This window comes from Atractosteus spatula, chromosome 26, assembly GCF_055471065.1.
Source record: "Atractosteus spatula isolate fAtrSpa1 chromosome 26, fAtrSpa1.hap1, whole genome shotgun sequence".
Taxonomy (NCBI): domain Eukaryota; kingdom Metazoa; phylum Chordata; class Actinopteri; order Semionotiformes; family Lepisosteidae; genus Atractosteus; species Atractosteus spatula.
The window spans coordinates 156,666-176,664 of NC_142731.1; the positions used below are offsets into that span (position 1 = coordinate 156,666).

Here is a 19,999-nt window from a genome sequence, read left to right on the forward strand (position 1 = left end):
GAAGCACATATTTTAGTGAGGAATCTGTGAGAAATTAATAGCACTAACAAAATGTTCATTAGTTGCCCAGTGTTATTAACAAATTTGTACTTTCTTCTCATAAGAATATATTTTCCAGTACCGTTCAAGTGAAAGCAACTATTGCTGACAAAGTAAAACATACAGACTTTTTAATAGCAGCCTCTTAATGTTGGCACATTTTTCTATGGGGTCTTTGACATCTTCTCAAACTGTTCAAAGATAATTGAGCACAGAATAATTTGAGAGATTTGCTGCAGCAGTGGAGATAAGACTTTCCTTCCATAGCTGCTGGAAAAATCTAAACGAGCTCAGACTTCAGTTCATTTGAAGACATGTTTCTGTTCCTGTTTCCGAGAATCCTCACAAAAGTTTAAAGTGATGTAGTTTTCCAGTGCCAGGCTCTGTGAGGTTAATTCTTCACAGGTCTGAAAGGAGATATACTCTATAAAGGACCTAAGGGCTCCAGTTTTTACTCATGTGGTCTGCTCAAGTTAGGATGTTTGTCACAATAGGAATAACATCCCTTTATGGCGGAAAGCTTTCCTGAGTCCTGAGCTGTTCTGGTTTCTCAGTTTTTATTCTTTCTTCCTGCTTTGAAGGGCTGTTGAGTGTGGCGAAATTGGGAATCGGGACCACCAAGCAGTCTGGAAGCAGTGGAGCTTGTGATGCCTCGGGCCCAATTCCGAACCCCGGGGAAGGACCTGGATCACTGCCGCTCCCTGCCGCGGGAGTCTTGTCAAGCAGGACCAGTCCCGGGGCTGGTGAGGCACATGGCCGGCGGGCTGCCCACGGGGTCTCTGCGGACATGGGCACCGCCAGGGGCAGGATGGTGCTTGTGGGCTCCGGGCTGGACAGGAGTGAGCTGGTGAGTCTCCTGCCCTGAGCTCTTCCTTCACGCTGTGAATCAGTAAGGCAGTGCTCAGTTTACACAGGAGCTCTGTTCCTGCAAGATGTCTATAAATCAAAATCTTGTAAGAACTAATTTCATATAAAGTTGCACGTGAATATGGGGGTGCTCTATGAGTGCACTTCCACCAGAGAATTGAAATCCCAAGGAAAAACAATTACTTTTAAACTCAATGCTTGTTTAGTATTGATTGATTTCATGGAATTTGGAAACACTGGGGTTCACGGTCAGAGAAGATGTTGGACGTGAACCCGTGAAGTCAGGACACTTCTTTGGTGAATGTGTCTACCGTTCGAGGGCCTGAGGGAAATCTGGGAATGAAGTGTGGGGCTTTAGAGAACAACATCGAGAATCACAGAATGGTTTCAAGACTGGGGACGGCCGGTGATTAAGTCTACGGAGATGGATTCCCACAGAGGTCCTGGAATGAGCTGCCATATTGCAGATACTAAAATATTACCCTATTAACATTTTTAAAAAAAAAGCCTTCTGACCTCTGATGACCTTTGATAAGATGTAATATATCAGTATCAAAACAGTAAATAAGACGACTGTATAGGCTCACAAACTAGCTCTCATAGGTGTTCTTGACAAATTTTTTCAGAGAATAAAGCTTTTTTCAATATTGTTTATTTTCCAGAGCCAACCGCATAAATTGAGAGCGTGTAAGTTGCAAGTCTTAAATGAACCATTGTATCTAGATTCTTAGAGACACTTCCATAGTCACCTACAGTTTAGCTGTAACACAAATCGGAATCGAGGAACAAACTTGTCTACTGTTTGTTTGTATATTGTCTTGATGGACTGTCTGCACTTTGTGTTTTTACACTTGTTTTAACAAAACAAAAGACTTTCTGTTAGTAAGAATTCCTTTGTACCAGTACATGTACCGGTTACATATGGCAATAAAGTTCAAGTTCAACTTCAACTTCTGCCAGAGAACAGTACTGAGAGTCCAGATTAGTATTAAATTCACCTAAAATTATAATCCTCATAAAATCATGCACCAAATATGACTACAGAGCCAAAAACTCTTAATAACACAGAATTCTGCTTCGGTGGCCTTTATACGAGCACAATTGCTAGAGGCAGGTTAGAAGCAATGCTCTGCGTTCAAATGATATAAAACCTGACACAGGTAAAGGTTTCAGTCAATGTCGACTGCAGAGTTAAGTCAATGTAGATTTCCCTACCCACTTCCTCAACCTGACACGTGTAGTGTTTAAACAAGGCAACCAAGGAGAGGAACCTGGTTAGTAAATTAGTGTAATTTTTCCAAATTAAAAGCCAGGTTTTAATTAAACATAAAAGTAGAATCTTCTTTGCTTTGACCTAGGTGTTCAAAATGAATTGATGCTACTATTTAACTTTATTTTCCAAAGGTTGTGACCAGAGCTGATGTGCAGGTATCTGAGCTTACAAAAATGAAGAACAGCATTTAATTCAAATAATCTACTTTTTCATTGCAAATGCAGCTTTTGCAGTTTTGAGGCTTGTGATGGTTCTAACTGTTTAATCAGTTTGCACAAAAATACAGTGGGAAACTTGAGTCTTTAAATAAACATGTTGAGGAAATCAAGTAAAAAGTATCTAGTAGGTCTTTATTAAAATTAAACTTTAATGCCAGCTGAACAGATTGTTGTTACAGCACTATTACTGTAATGGTTACTGTTATAAATCAGTGAAATGGTAAAGTGTAAAAATGTACATTTATGTATGTTTTACTGTAAACCTCTTTTGTTCTTTCATTTACTAAAGGTTCCACCCCGTTTTATAAATGTAAAATGTACTCAGGATATGTCCTGTTTTTTTATTAAAACCAACCTCTTAGTGCAACTGATGAGCAGGACTATATGTGGGTCTGAGGAGTCACAGTTGTATCAACATCACTGACCCTGTATGACGCTCTTCTGTCTCAAATAACACGCAGTATTTATCTATACAGTTAGTCACTGTCACTTCTTTAAAAAGCCAGCTCTATACATTTTATATCTATATTCCTGCATGCTGTGAAGTAGTTTGTCATCGTTAGCTTTGATGTGTCGATGATGAGACTTTATCACTAATGTCGTTATCCCCCTGCTGTTCCCAGCTCAGCGGACAGGGATCCGCTCTGCACGCAAAGGCCTGTGCAGCTAGGAGTTACAGCAGGCTGGGGGTTTTCTACCATAGAAATGTGTTAAGCGGAAAAAACATCAGTGTATATGTACATGAGTGTTATTTCTGTGCACACTGCAGATCATGGTGCAGAAATTTGCAAAGAAAATGGATGGAACCCTCGCAGCACAGGTGACCCCTGGGACCACACACGTCATCATGAAAACTGGTAAGTCCTAGTGTGTAGTGTGCATAGATTTTTGGTTGTTGAGAACATGAGAGATACCCAAAATTAGATTTGCTGAATATTAATAACGGTGAAGGCTGGGATATTGGCTTGGAGGTCACAGAGTTTGTGAAAACCATGATTTTTGCTCGTGTCCATGAGTTTCAGTTTCATCCCCATGGCTTTCAAGAGAAGCGTGTTTTGCAATCCAGCAGTTATGCCTACGTATTTTGAACTAGCCCAGCAGACTTACTGTTGTTGTTGAGCTAATGGCAGTCTGACATTGACACCTGCTAAATGGGTAAAACAGCAAATATCTGCACACAAGCATGATCTGCACAACATTCCCCAGATACCTTCCATGAAAGGAGAGGTTTTCTGCTGTTCTCTTCATGCACCAGTTGATGACACATGTAAAGCAAGCTGTGACAAACGCCTAGAAGCATAGTCCCATAAGTATGAATCAGGGGTGCTTTAATCTGCAAGCGGAGTGAATGAAAACTGCAGAAAACAGTGTCAGAGATGTTTTAGACCAAAATTGATGAATAACTTGAGAACAGACATTTAAAAACTTACTGAAACTTTCTGTGCAGGAAACATTCCCCTGTACACTGCTGACAGCTGGCTCTTAAAAGAGTGTTTTAAATGTAATCTAAAAAACTGCTGAATTGTGCCAACTGCTTCTCAGCTGCAAAAATTACATTTACTGAAGGTTTCTGAAACGCATATAATGGAATTAAAGGAAAAACGTAAAGCCTGCGATGGGATGAGAATTGTGCAGAAGACACCTAGGTTTTCAACATACCAGCAGTTCTGAGTGAACTGGAGTGTGAGTAAGAACTGAAATCGGATGTGCTTCTGTTCCAGAAGCTGGTGAACCTTAAGACTGTTAGCCATGCCATACAGGAAACATTAACTAAATAAAAGACTTCCTTCCACTGAATCACTGCTGTTTTCCCAGACAATGCACCTTACGTTCATGAGGAAAGACTCTGGAATGGGGTTTGACACCCTTGTTTTCTTGGCACCTTGATCTGTTGCACATGGTTGGTCACCTGTGGTATAAAAAATGATAGCGAACTACCTGGCTGTAGATGTGAAACAAGTTTTTAAAGCCTGTCCTGCATGCAACCTCAGTACCTTATGCACCTGCAGAAAAAATAAAATTCCACCACTTCCAGAAATTGAACATCTGCTTCAAGGCAGCCTTGTTTCACACACATGCCATGCAGAGGATGGCCTCTCAATCTTTAAAGAATATTATCAGTCCCACAGTTCATGCACAGTGAAACCAGTTTTTCTTTGCAGTCACCTGGAGTTTATGAGCAACAGAGCATCCTGCAGCAGTGTACACCTCACATCACACAGGCTTGTCCAAACACAGAGTCTAATTTGTTAACATGTTGTCACAAATGACATGAGAGACCTTCTGAGAGGAGTGCCAATGAATGTGGTCACCCAACTGGAAAAGCAGCACTTCGTGACAGTGCTGAAAGCATCTAAACGTGCAGTTCAGCCCTGTACAGCTCAATCAGTTTTATCAACTGCCTCTGTTTTTCTGAAAGACTGTCGAGTATTTGATCCACTTGGAGCAAAAAACCTAAACGTGGATGTTTAAGTGTTTCAGGACATTCCATTGTTTGAGGATGGCAGTGTAGCACAACATAAATAATAAGACACAGGAGCCCATAGCTGTGAGTACACCAGCACACTGATGGCAGAGTCATGACACCTGGCCTCTTCGCAACCGTGAATTCAGAGCTGCATCAGCAAACTCTGGAGGGGAATTTGAGGTCACCTGAAGCTGAGCCAAAAGTGGGTAACTTCTCAAAACAGCAATCCTAAACATTGGAGCAGATTGAGACAGCCAGTCAGCCTGGTCACCGTCTGAGGGATCAGGTCCTTCCCGGTGCCTGACAGCAGCGCTCCTCTCTGTTTAAACATGCTCTCCCTGTTAGAACGCACGCAAGTCGGCCGCTGACAGGCCTTGGTGGGAGAGATAGTCACTAAAGAGGAGCTGAGACCGAACAAGTGAAAAGGGCAATGAGCCTGGAAGGAAATGCCTCTGACTGAAAAGGGGCTGGCCAGAAAGTGGACGAACAGACTGACGGTCCGAGTCGCTGTGCCTGATACCTGAGGTGCCGACCGCAGGAGCTGGAGTTCGAGACAGATCTTCAGTGAGACGCTGAGAGCAGCCCAGACAGCTGCAGGCAGATGAAGAGTTTGTCTGTCAGTTCATAGTGTGAACGTGGGAAGATTTATTTTTGAATGAATAAAACTACAATTTCTTTCACTGTTCCTGTAACAAAGATCTACAACAGGATCGCTGAAAAAGAAGACTTTTTTCATTTTGGCTTGGCCAAGTCTGGACCAACCCCTGCCTAAGTATCATGGCAGGACCTGAAGCAAGATGTTCAAGCAAGGATGCCCTCAAATGTCACAGATGTGACACAGACAGAAGCAGTGCTGTAACAGATTTATAAAATTAAAAAAAGCTATATTTTATGCCTTTTATATGTTATAATGTATAATCAGGTTATCACCTTCTGTTATTAAAACTCTCATGAAGATCTAATTATGTTTTAGGTTCAAAATGTACAAGAATATGATTTACAAACTTCTCAGCACTGTGTGTAGGTCAGAAGTTTCAATCACAGTGTCAAATAAAAAAGACCCCAAAGAAATCTCATTCTTAAAAAGTGGAATCTGCATATTCTAGGCCCTGTGCTTTATTGAAAAAAGTTTTTTCCCCTTACTTTATTCTCCCACTAGAATCTTCAGTGATTTTCAGCAAATCTGCTGTAACTGTTTTGTGATTTTCTTCCACATTTTCTGTGACAAACATCTTCACCCTAATAATAATAAACTCATTAGCGTTTGTGGATGTTGTTGATTAAGAGATTCCAGCACAGCCTAGTTTATCATGGACAGCTGCATTACTCTTCTGTCCAGTGCTTTAGCTCAGTGAGTCCTGTGCCTAAAGCCTGATGAACCTCCTCCCTCTTCTGTTACAGTGCTGACTTCCATACTAATTTGTCTGGGGTTTTTAATGCTGTTTTCTACAGAGACACATTTGTTCAGACGGCATTAAGTTCTATGCACTTTTTGCGGAACTGTTTCTGTGGCAACAGGCAAGTGTATTTTCTCGCTCTTGATTGGGGAAACACTGGAAAGAGGAATCTCTTTCTTTTGCCCACAAGTATTTAACAGCAGGTTTCAAAATTGCCATTTTTGCTAGTGACTATGTGTTACCAAAGTAAAAAGAGTAGAGTCCACATTTGGGCCTACAGGTTAAACTAATCTGGCAGTATCACTTAAATGCATTGTTGTTGTGTATTTCAGTAACAGCTTCCTTCCTGCCATCCTGTCATACAGGACAGATTTATACAGTGCTTGGGATGCACTTTGAGTTTGACTAGTCTGACAGACTTGACCATACAAACCCATAACTCTTTCAAAGGTGCCTGTGAAAACTGGACTCTCGGTAGACTCTTTGCTCAGTTATTCAGTTTGGAGGGATGAACTGATCTGGACTGGGTCTTGGCGATGCCATATACCTTAATAATCGTTATGACCGTGCTTCAGGAGATATTCGTGGCCCTTGAAATTTTTTCCATCTGTCCCCTGATCTGTGCCTTTCCACATCTTTGTCCCAGAGGTCTTTTGAAAGCTCTTTGGGGCTCATGGTTGCGTCTTTGCAATCTTTGAAATACACTTCCCAGCACAGGGGACCTACAGGAACTGCTGAATGTATCCTGAAGAGATGTTGCTCACTGCAGTTTAACATAAATGAAGACCAGTTAACTTAGTCTGTGATTTCAAAAGCAATTGCTTATACAAAAGCTTAATTAGAAAGACTATTACAAGGGAGGTGGACTCTTATACAACAAAACTTTCAGTTTTTATTTTTAATTATTTTTTTCCAGTTGTTCACTTGAGGTTATGGGGTGGAATGTGTAGATACATGAAAAATGTTTAATTTTAATTCCAAGCTATAAGGCACCAAAATGTGAACATTTTTAACAGGGATGTAGACTATACGTCCTGTTTTTCCTGAGACAGGGGGGCGCTAATGTCTGACCTCTCAGAACCACAGGGAGAGTTTGTTTTTTAATCTGTGCCAGATCTTGTTTCCTTCTTTATCTTATTCTTATTTTTTTGGTATGTTGTGTGTTGGGGTACAATTTTTAAGAATGCTGTGCTGTGATACATTACTGATCTTATAGTCATAATTTCTGCTCTGGCCTCCCCTGAGCACTAAAAAGTAAATATGTGTGAAAAATACAATAGGGTATGAATAGAGAAGTGACTGTTGTCAGTTGTCATTGCTGTGGGCTACTGGCCTTGCTAACCAGAGCCGCTGATTGGTCTTCCTAGATCCGGAGCTGGTCTGCGAGAGGACACTGAAGTACTTCCTGGGAATCGCTGGGCGGATGTGGGTGGTCAGCTTCCTGTGTGAGTAAAAATCGCTTTCTGCGTCCCTTTGTCCTGCCAGCAGATATTCACTGTCTCCCAGGATGCTCCCTATCCACGCTGTTCTAGTGTCCTGCTCTATATCCACCCAGGAGGCCAGCTGCAATCTTTCCTCCTCACTTTCCATTCTTCTGCAGCTTGGCTGCAAATTCATCACAAAATGAAATGGCGGATCAATAAACTGTGTGAGAGTGAAAGGACAGACCCGTCTTCCCAGCAGAGCTCCTCTCTCTTCCCTCCCGCCTCCCCAGCTCCTCGGCTCAGGCCGGGTCTGTGCCAGACCTGTGCCCCATCACTTACTCACAACTTTCCAAAACACACGGTGCCTGTCCAAAGCTTTGGAACATGATGATAATGTCACATGAAAGCGCAGTTTAATATTTTAATCCCCAGGAAGCAGTTTAACAATTGAGGCTATGAGTTTGTTAACACAGTATGTTGAAACAGTGAGCTGTGCTTGAGAATGTCTTCAAAAAAGCATGAAGTATGCATGAGATTCGAGCGAAGTCATTTTGTGCTAGCTAAATATGCCTCCCCTTTATAAAAAGTGTGAGTCTAAAATATATAACATTTGATAAAAATAAAAAAGTAAAAAAACTTCTTCAATCAAATAATCAAATAATTTAGGGGTGTAAATTATAGGGATGATAACCTGGCAGGGTCTGGCCTGATTAAAACAGTATGTACCTTGGTCTTAGCTCAGTGAATATTGATGACACTGCAGAGCATGTTGCATTTTTAACTGAGACCACTCCTGTCTTTAAACTGTCTCCATTATGCATTTGGCAAGAGCCCTTAATTCCTCTGTGTAAGGTGCCTGCTGTCGTGCTGCCTGGTAGTGCAGGATGTCGCTGGTTTTGTCCTGCTCACTCTTTGCTTGTGTTCTGCCTCTCAGGGATCAGGGAGTGCTTCAGGCAAGGACAGCTGCTGGATGAGGTGGGTGACTGCTTTCCAGAGTAGTGATGTTTTCAATTGCAAAACTCTCTTTACATTAGGAGCACCCATGCCAGACCTTCAGAGACCAAAGCTGCCATTCCAAGACTTGCACTGTGTTGATGTCTAGTTAATCAATCAGTCAAACTCTTCACAGCGGGGAGTATTGGTTTTAGTCTGTACTTAAGTATTTGGGATGCAGAACTAGAGATCCCCCCACTAATTCCCATTGATCATTTTAATTTACTACCATTTGTGTGAAGAAAAAAGTCCTGATCCTCTAATATGTAGTCAACAGTCCTGATCCAGAGAGCCTTTGCACTACAGCGTGTGTTAGAACGGTCTGTCGGGGCCTCTCAAATGACACAGCCGGTGTCCAACTGCGGCACGTGTTTAGCTGTCCTGCTCTCACAGTGTGGCGCAGCAGCAGAGGGCCAGGTAGTGTACCTGTTCAGAGAGGAATGTACTTTGCCTCTTTCTTCTGTGCTGGTACAAGGATTGTGACTCTGAGAGGTGTTAATGGTGAACTTCTAAACTGTATATTTGGAGGAGCATAGAAAAGGTGAATACTTGTTGATTATAGATCCTGAAATAGAAAACAGAACTGACAGTATGTGGGAGGGGAGGTGAAGAGGTGTGTACAGCAAACCCAATCACAGCAATTCTTTTCAGAAGTGTCTCTTAGTGTTTTCATTTGTATACCTTCCATCTGGCTTGGCTTGTGCTTTGATTCAGGCAACAGCTAGCAGTGAGCGAATCGTGATTAACCTTTCTGTGTGCGTGTCATTGCATTCTGAAGCTCAAACACACCTTCAGTTGACCTTGATCTGTTTTGTTTCTTGTAGCTGTTCTAACAGAAGTACAGTTAGAACAGTTACAAACAAATGAAAGCAATTTGCCTCATATTACAAATTCAAAAAAGCAAAGGTAAAATATTTTTATATGCTCTGACCATCAGCTTGTTTCTTACACAGGTGTATGTTTGCCTGGACAATAGTGGCTCTACAGCCAATGATTTCGAGTTCTTTTTACAATCAATATCACAAACAGATGCACACAGAGCATGTGATATGGCATATTTCGATTTTACAAAAGGGTTTGATTTGCGTAAAAGATTATTTCTTCAAGTGAAAATGTTAGACTTCTAATGTAATGCATCTGTTTAGATTAAAAATGTTCAATGGATAATAAGCAGAGTATACATAAAAATGCTGAAATAAGGTGATTAGTAGAGAATCACAAGGATTTGTAAAGGACCACAGCTCTTTCTAATTTACATCAGTGATGTAGATTCTGTTAGTATACTACTCAGGTTCACACATAACAAAATAGAAAGATCAGCAAACAGTGTAAAGGCAGGAAATTTGAAGAGGTTTAGGGAAAATTCAAGACTGCATAAATATCTGCCAGCTGACATTTAATGTAGTGCAGTGTTATATACTAGTAACAGAAATATGAGCTTTAAAAGATGGGAAAGGCTGAGCTTGAAGTTATTCATGAAAGAAGGCATTTGTTAATAATCATAGGTGTTTAGGTTGCCACATAATTTTCATCTTCTAGACAATGTGAAGAGGCAAACAATGTTAGACTATATAGTCAAAGGTGTTGAATTGAATTAAAAGGTTGGTTTAATGCAGTGCACTAGTAAAATCTTCTCATTCAGAATAATTTTACTTCTGGTTTGGAATTAATCAAAAGAAGAGTAACCAGTTGTATTTGAGAGCTTAAAGGAATGTCCTGTACTTACAGGCTACAAAACCATAACCTTCCTGATCACTAGGTGTATTTAAAATCTTCAGAGATATTGCCAACCCATTGGACTTTTTCAAAATGTCAGTAGTGAAACAAAAAGAGAACACAGTGAAAGCACTATTAGGCGAAACAATTACATAGAGTTGCTGAAGGTTAATACAATGAACAGTTACACAGTAAAAGCTGTGTGCCTCTAGTATGAATCCCCGTGCTACATCTAATTTAGATATCTAGGACATCTATTTTTTTTAGCTTTTTTGCTAATATAGGTAATTTTTATTTGAACTAACCAGTAAATACCCCCCCTCACAATTTATTTGGATAGTGGTTTGTAGAACAAGTCACTGGGCTGTACAAATACACCTGTTTTCCTGTTACTTTAGGTGGCAAGGACACAGTCAGGCTCTCAACTCAGAGAGCTGTGTATCTTCGAGCTCCACAGTGCCATCAGTACGGAAAATGTCACTTCAGTCATGTTGCATCTGGAGAGCTTGGACATAAAGACTGTGTAGTTCTTTTGACAATGGCCTGAGGGCAGTTTCAGGTTGAAATAGAGAGATAACTGGGCCTGCTGAGAACCTGCTTTCTGCACTATGCTGTGTTTCTCAAAACGAAAACAGTCTTTGGATTATAGCAAGATGCTTACATATCACCAGCATTTCTTTGCTTCATGTGAGCCAAAGCCAGCTTTGAGCCTGAAGTGGGAAGAAAAGACCTAGCTAGTACCTAGAGGGACCATCACCACAGACTATACTGTTGAAAAAAAACACTGCCTCAACAAGAGGTGATGCTTTTCAGGTGACATTTTAAGAATGCAGTAGACTAATATTTAGAAATGCTGCAGTAATTTTCTCCCTTTTCCCTCTATGTGCTGGCTAGAGTTTGGTGCTCTGGTGCAGAATGGAGGCCGCCCACATCAGGGCCTTCTTGTGAGACAAGAAGAATGTGCTTGTAAGCTGACATCTAGCTTTCCTTGCAAAGTGAAATCCTTTGCTCTCTCTGTGATGCAGGCTGCTTTCGAGGTGAAAGGAGACGTGATCAATGGCAGAAATCACCAGGGACCCAGAACAGCTCGGACAGCCACAAGGGAAGAAGTAAGAACCTCAGAGTATCGCGTTGTGGGATCTAGCTGTAAATATAAAAATATCTAAATACATCTATTTCAAGAATCACCATAGAGACACTTTTGGATCTTTTAGCTAATTCTGTAGCAGAAATTAATTGGACAGAAAAGCTGTGTAAACTTAAATCATCACAAAGTCTATGTTCTCAAAATGACACAATAATCAGTAAATCAAATATAAGAGATATGTAGCTGATCTTAATCTGCCGTCTTCCTTTTAGTCACACTGATACAGAAGTTAAAGTATTTGATGCCAGCTGTCTGTTCTTCTTCCTACATATTTCAAACAGAATTCTTAATCTTCATATGGACACAATAGTTTAGAAGAAATTACAGATAAAAGCAAAGGAAAATGCAGAATTAAAAACATTTTTGATTTTAGCGGGTGAGGTGAAAGAGAGCAGTTGCTCTATATTTAGAATTAAACCTTTAAAAACAGGTATAGCTGTATTATTTTTTCTTTGAAATGTGATTGGATGCTTTGAGGTTTTCTTGATTAAATAATTACATATTTTAAAACAAATCAAAATATCAGTTGGGTTTTCAGCTCATAAAAGGTTCTTTTATGTTGACAAGCCAGTTCCATGATCTTAAATACAATGTTTGCTCTTAGGTTAAGATAAAAGCCTTTTTTTCTTATAGTTACTGTAAAGGCAAGACAAATGGCATTTACTTTATTTAAGTACCTTGCCTAAATCAGGCATTCTGATATGAAAAACTATTTTGGTATTTGGTATTTTTGTGTTTGATACCTAAAAGCTAATGAATTTAGAAATTGGAATTGGTCCTCCTATCTATGAAGGAGATGATTAAAAACCCAACGTGCAGAACAAGACAGATTGGATTGTGTGCGTTTGCAGACTGATCCTGCGTTGCATGAGTGGCGAGTCTCTAGTGTCTTCTGTTGAGTGCAGGCGAAGGGGCTGGAAAGAGAAGGCAGAAATATTGTATTTATTTCACGGTTAGCGTGCGACTCTTGGGTGGAGCAGAGAAGCTCGTGTGCCAAGACGAAGACTAAGCAGTCGGTTAAGTCCCACATCAAAGTCAGTTAAAATTTCTTGGGCTGTAAGTCCAGCACTTTGAGTTTGTTACTGGGGGGTATCCTGCCATTAAACAGCTGCCAAGAGCTGACGAGGCACTAGTGGAGGACGTGGGAGTTGCAGGCTGGAAAAAGTTCCATTTTCCTGGGAATCGACTGTTCCGTCCAATATTGCACACAAGCAGCGAAAGATATAAACATCTTCTGTCCTGGTAATTACAAATCTCAATTCTATTACTTTTGCCTGTTTTTGGAGAAACATTTAGAATCAGTTATAAATCCACTGTTATGCCACAAAAGCTTGTCTGAGCTGTGTTGGGCTGTGTGCTGTGTTTAAAAAAACATCCCATTTTTGGGAATTAGTGATGTACATGGACTAGACCCAAACAAATGCCTTTTTGCAATGACTCTGCTCAAAAGTGTTTCAAATATTTTTTGAAGTAATCTACAGCAAAAAACAATATTTTGGGTCTGTGACTGGCATATGAAGCTAAACACTGCTGATGAAATAAATAAAAAATTGTTTTTTTTTGGTTTGTTATTTTGTCACTGTTAGACTTTCAATACACAGAAACATGCTCCTGTATTTGCACAAACTCTGTTAAAAGTCTGACTTTAAGGTTAAGCTTCCTCATACTGTCTGCACATTAATAGTTATCTGATGCCATTTGGCGTTGCTTTGGTTTCTTTCTGCACGTGCCGTGTGCCTGTGTACAGCAAATCTGTGCTCTTCTCTTACCTCCACTTTGCCCAGCTGGAAAACCTGTATCTCAGGTTCGATTGCAGTTTGAGGTGGTTGTTTGAGTTTCCCTGTTCTTCATGTGTTTACATGGATTGTGCTGCAGCACTTGTTGCACTCTGTGGGCTTTAGAGCAGTGCTTCCCAGTCCTGGTGCCCCACACCTGCTGGTTTTCATTCTAGCCCACCTTCAGTAGATACCTAAAGCCTTGCTTGGTCTAGGAAGTTGCTTCAATTGAATATGTACATGTTTTATTATAATATTTTTGTTTCCAGTCGCAAGTTTGAGGTTTAATTTCACTTATAAAATGCAGCAGTTAAAGCTCCGAAGATGTTTAAGAGCTGAGAATAAGCAGTTGTAATTAATCCTGACTCTTATTAAGTCTATGAACGGTATGATTGTGTAACTCAGAGCTCAGTTGGACTAAAAACCAGCTTGTGTGTGGGTTTCCAGGACCAGGACTGGGAACCACTGCTTTAGTTCAGAGCATCAGTGGCTTTTTTATTCTTATGCAAACCACTAGAGGGCGATATCTCTCTGCCACCATTTGTGACGAGCTGTGCCCAGGGCTGCACATCTCTGTATCCAGGATGGTGAGCTTTCAGTGGCTTTGAGATCAGGCTTCACTTATGACTGTTGCACTTTATTCTCTATCCTCCCTCCCTGCTCTATCGGGGCACCCGGTCACCAAGTCAGATGTCTGTTCAGGAGCACTTGGAAGCAAAACGAGACCAGATGTCTTTTCCCTCTGACCTTTAAATTGTTTTCACACAGCTCCTGACTGTTTAACTTCCTCCGCCGACACACCTTAAATAATTACTCCCTGGCTGTAGGTTACAGTTATTTTCTTTTAAAAATCACTTTTTTTTCTACAACAGAGGTCCCCAGCACTCTGCCCATTTTCTGCTGAAGCTGTAGGCAGAGTAAAGCTCATCTCTGAGCTGCTCTTGCATTTTGTCCACCTATGTAACTTAGAATTTGCCAAGTGAGGTATTTCTTTTATCTATTTTCTTATGTGGAGATTCATGGAGAGTAGTTACACAGTTGAAGTTTGAAAGGGACTTCCTATCCTGACGAACTTTATGTAACTTGCAGACCATGAGTTAAAATACCTACTGTTCTGTTTGTCAGCGTGCATTCCTATTGATATGCGTCTAGGAGGCTGCTATCTGACTTATGAACACAGTAAAAAATACCTGAAAAGTTTTAAACTGCACATCCCGAGGGACGTGATCGGGAAACCTCAAGATGATTTGAGTAGTTTTAAGCTCCTTTAGTGCCATACAGCATCCCAGAATATGTGATACTCAATATCAGTAGAAAGCAAATGAGCTTCAGTTTCTTTTTACTCTTGATCTGGGCTCAATTTAACGGGCACGTACGAGACTATAATTTATCTGCAATGGAAATACAGCCAGAGCAGTGAGTGCTTTTTGGAGAGTTATTGAACAGATGGATCAGGAACAGTCTAAATCTCATTTTAGTTTATTGCCCACTTTTATTTCCACTCCAAATAAAGTTTTAATGTAGTGTTCTCTCTCCTCTCTCTCTTTTTGTGTTTTTAGCTTCTTCTGAGCAACTATGAGATCTGCTGCCATGGATCATTTACAGATATGACCACAGGTAAGAGCTACTGGAGGGAAAGTGCACTGTGAAGTTTTAAAGACAGATGGGATGTTACCTGCCCTGTCAAAGCCAGACACTTTGCAGTCAGTTCTCACTATTGTTTTATACCTGACTCTAAGCCTCTGAGAGTTTTAAAGGAGCCACAGTTAATTTTCTTGTTAATTTTACAGAAGTTATTTCAATGTGAAAACCTTGAGTTTGGGAATTACCCATGAGGAAAGTAATACAGGGAAAGAACTGGGCCCAGATGAGCAGCACAGTGCCTGAATTGGACCCCATGTGGCAAGAGTCTTTAAATTAATTAGGAAAGGGGTGCAGAACACAGTCTCCATTGCTGCCTGATATTCTGACTTTAACTCCACCTGGGTTTTTAATTATCTTGGTTGAATGCAGACATAAACTGATTCATCAGAATCACCAGCAGATTGTGCAAAAGTCATCAGCAGTTTTGCACAAAGGGCTGAAGATGCTTCATCATGCAGTGGCTCACAGTGAGCAGCTGGAGGCTCTTCAGGGCCAGGGGCCCACAAGTTCACTCACATGTCCACTTGGTCATCAGGGTGGATGGATTTACAGGATAATAGAACACTAGTGACAGAACTAGGGGCTACAGAGAACATGTGAATATATTGTGTAATTGAGTGTATAGGTTTCGGGAAAAAAAATGATTTCACAAGAGAAACTATGAGGGAATATTCTGTAGAGAGAATTGGCCATCAGTTATGTTCTGTATTTGAACATGTAGTTAGTTTCTGTTAATTTGTAACAAGTTTATTACAGATGAGGGTGTTATCTTTCTCATCTGTTCTACTCCAACGTTCACCATCAACTTCATAATTCAAGCCTTTCTGCCAAATAGATTTTAAAAAATTAGAGCAAGACTGGTCATGTGATAAGATTCAGAGATTTTTTTTATGTAAGGTTTTTGCATTCCACAGCAACCTTTCAGTTTGGGATAACAATGCTTTTTTATTTTTGATTTGTGATCCTAAAAGCTGTGGTGTTTGAAGGCTTTGTGAAAAACTCCCGTTCCTGGAGGACAAATTAATTCCACCTTCAGCAGAGGGTTGCACTCCTGGGTGAAGGCCTTCCCAATTCTGCTGTCAAACACACTCAGCCAGTGCTTCTCCATGCCTGTGTGTTTTCTCAGATTGTCTTCACTGTGTCTTATGGTAGAGCTACAGTATTGATCACGAGGCCTGGGGAGTCGTAGAATAAAATGAATGGATGTGGTTAAAATACGCAAACGGTAACTTTTAAACTAGACATAGCAATGTTTTTTATGACTGGCCTGAAAGCATTCATTGATGTATTGTCCCCGGAACTGGACTAATAATGACGCACAAATCTTACTGTATAAAACATTTCTTTTCGGATGCACACAATAAATATTGAACACATTGCCTAGGAGACTGAAATATGGTAGTCTTGTTGGAGCAGCTGATACAAATTATGCCTGTATAATTTCACTGGTTTCTTAATGGTATTTGTCCTCTCATCTAGTCTGAACTTATTGATTGCATAGTATAGTAGCTTCCAAATTCATTTATACTCTTGGCAATGAAACTGTAAGTTGTTTTGGCAAAAGAAAAATGAAAAGTATGTGTTGCATTAATAAATGAAACATGACAAATTGAAAGACTCTCTATATTGGATGTCACAAAAGCAAACCTGAACAGCATAATTGTAGATGTTTTATTAATGTAAAATCAGCATTATTCACACCCCAGAAATCAATATTTCTTTGAATCTATGTGTCTTTGTTGAGAGGATGAGAGGTGCTTGCTCCAGTCTTTTAATAGGTTCATACACTTCTCAAGTCTGGGTATTGTGAAACCATTTGGATTAGTCCTACAGATTTGTAGCCTGCTGGAAAGTCCCATTGCAACCAGTATTAAACCAGACTTTTGTATAAGATATTAGGATATACATTGATAACCCACGCATTGCTCAATTCTGTCAAGGACCCGTGGCCAGAGGTTGCAGAATAGCACCCAAATAGAACACTCTGTACTCGCCAACATTCGCTTCACCTTCCTATGCTAACCACACCACATGTCCAAAAACTCAATCCGTGTTCCAGTCAATAGCTCAGTTTGGAGCAGGAGTCAATCAGTTGCAGTCTGGCAAATGCACGTGTTCTCTCACTAGATTCATGAGCTCGGCCTCAAAATAGCTGTCTTGGCCGATTGTATCCCGGTGATGTCTGAGTCTTGGAAGAGTCACAGCTGTGGCCCTCATGTGAGTTAGCCTCCAAAGCCACTTTGCAGACCGCATTTCTTGGGTAGGATGTTCTTTCTTCCTTTTCCCAGTGGGTCGTTCACCACACTTTAACCATACCTTTTTATGGATTTTATGGATCACTACAGTAGTTGAGATCGGTAGTCCTGTACCTTAGATCTGTGGACAATATCTGATTTTCTCCATGATGACATGGTACTGATATTAATACACAGTAACAATGTAAGAGACTACCAGAAGGTTTTACTTTCTGAGGCTTTGTGAAAGTACTGGTTAAATAAAAACATTAGGTTAAATAAAAACATTAGGATTTATTTTCAACAAGTTAAAATATTTTAAGTATTGTGCATTTATGTAATTAGTTTTGACATTTATGTTATCCCACAGGATGTTCGTATGTTCACATACCTTTAAAGTCCTGCTTTTCCAGTCACATTGAAAAGTAAATAGAAAGGAAAAGACAATGTTTTGGTTGAGTTTTCTTCAGGTATGAGCAGAAGGCCAAAACATTATTGAACTAATAATCCCATCCAGACAATTCTCATGGGATGTCAGTGTCTTGTTTTGAACAACATGACTGGGCAGCTTTGTATAAAGAAGTGCTTCCTGTTCTGTGTCCTGAATTAATATTCCCTTGATTTTCATTTTTGTCCTCAGGTCATCGTGACTTCAATGTGGCTACTGCAATAGTCTGTCAACAGGCTGTCTCCTCTGATTATTGTTTCAGCTGAGTTCTAAAGTGCAGACTAATTTTCCTGTTGTGTTTGATAAGGATTTTTAGATTTGCTTTAATCTCTTAAAAATGTTGAATGGTTGGTAATTGACATCCACCCTGTACCATTTTCTGTTTTAGAGCTCCTTCATTCAGGTGTGTTTGCTGCAGTGAAACTAACTGTACTTGTAATTGTAGGAATCTTTGGTAGATAATGTTTATCGTTTATCATGTATTCATAGGGGCTGGCCACCCCTGGCCTATTGGATTATCTTTGTCCAAGTCTCATGATTTTGAAAGGTCAGTGAATTACAGAATTCCCTATGGTCATGACAGCAAAATCACTGCTGACCGCTGTTGTTCCCCTTTGCAGCTCAGAGCTCAGATCAGCAAGGTTTTGATTGCTTTGATATTTTATTTCCCAACAACTGGGGATTACTGAAGAAATCAAATGGAAGTTCATTTGTTCTTTGACTGGGGGTAATGCAGACTAAACCAAATTAGGTTGTAGCCTCTCTGCATGTATTTTAAAGTGTCCTCTTTCTGCAGGGTTTGTGTTTTTTGCTGTGCAGTAAGGGGCAATTTTGAAGGAGGGCAAAACAAGACAGACTTCAGAGAAAAAAGAAAATCTGGAACTGGAAGACACTTTGCACATGAGAGACTCACAGCATGTCTGTCTCCATTGACAACCATACTTGGATTTTCTACTGTTTCAGACATGGCAGGAGTTACTTTTCAAAGAAATCTGTTTTGCTTTTGGAATGGGCTCCTTATTTTTTTCATTCTGATTTCTTTTTTGCGGATTAATTTCCCTGTTATTTGCATGGAAAATAGTCCAGAGTTGAGTATAAGCTGTTAACACCACTTTAATGAATGCAAGGAATGTGCTGGCTGTAAAGAGATAATGCATTTGTTTGCACAGATTGAAAATGTCAAGCAAGGTACATTAATTTATGAAAAGCCATCTTGCAGGTGGATTGAACATTTTATTCAAAAATTAATCCCGTCTCCACCAGACAGGATCCTGCAGGCCTTTGAAATTGATTTTCTGTGCGAATTCAGCTGGGACACGGGGCTGGGAAGTGAATGAAAAGTGCAGCTGCATGCCTTTTAAAATGGACAGTGGATTTTGTTGGAAGGAAAATGTTAGGGAATCTAATGCTACATCTTAGTGTCTGCATTACAGATTGGTTGTACTTTTTTCAAAAGCTTAAAGGTCCTTGAAATTATGCACTATAGCAGAAAGCTAATACATTCTCAAGCACACATAGCATTTAATAATGTAAAGGAACAAGTAATAGGTTTATTCCATGCTGAAAATAGAAAAAAGAAAACAACGTTTCAGCTGTGAAGAAGGCTCCACAGCCAAAATGTTGTGTTTTCTTTCTTCTCTTTTCATCATGGAATAAACCTATTACTTGTTCCTTTGCAGCCTACGTATGCTGACGCAGCTCCCCACCTGAACTATCTAGTAATGTATGTTGGCCTTCGATTGGAGTTCTTTATCCATTTATTCATAATCGCTTGAAAGCCTGAACTTTGTTGAGAGCGCATCACATGGAATGACTTTGTCAAGTACTTGCTTTCAGTAGAAGCTCAATGTTGCTTTTGATCTCATCTGAGCATACCTGTACACCAGTTTGGACTAAAATAGCTGTTGTTTTTAAATGCCACTGAGAATTCAGTTAAAAGTGGAATTTATTGTTGTTCATTGTTCAACCAGTAAGATGCACAGTTCCTTTCTTCCAGAATCTGCAGTCTAGAACTAAGACTAAGCTTTTCAAGTGCTTATTTCAGTTGAGTGCAGTTTTTGTTTTTATTCCTTTCTTCATAGCAGTGCAAATGGGAAGATTAATTCATGTTTCATTATATAATTTCATTATATAATTTTTTTACAATTTTGAAAAACAGGTCACATGGGCTTTTTTTAATTTTAAGTATGTGGGCAAGTTTCCCTTCTGGTGGTTTTTTAGAATCCAATACCAAGCTGTGGGCCAATCAGTCATGGCAACAAAAATTAAACCTGATCAATAGAAAGGATCGGCACAGCAAACTGTAAAAACTCTTAAGAAGCTTTTGTCTTAAAAACAAAAGCTAGACCAGGGACCTT

The 19,999-nt window shown here is 40.0% G+C and overlaps 1 protein-coding gene across 1 annotated transcript in view; it reads left to right on the forward strand.

Moving 5' to 3' along the window:
• Window positions 1–19,999, forward strand: part of LOC148814535 (breast cancer type 1 susceptibility protein homolog) — a 53,345-nt gene that overhangs the window by 26,244 nt on the left and 7,102 nt on the right. Inside the window, exons 13-18 of the mRNA XM_088906369.1 lie at window positions 621–886; window positions 3,167–3,254; window positions 7,629–7,706; window positions 8,620–8,660; window positions 11,420–11,503; window positions 14,876–14,933. Coding sequence (XP_088762495.1) covers window positions 621–886; window positions 3,167–3,254; window positions 7,629–7,706; window positions 8,620–8,660; window positions 11,420–11,503; window positions 14,876–14,933 — 615 coding nt within the window. The remainder of the gene's footprint in view (window positions 1–620; window positions 887–3,166; window positions 3,255–7,628; window positions 7,707–8,619; window positions 8,661–11,419; window positions 11,504–14,875; window positions 14,934–19,999) is intronic.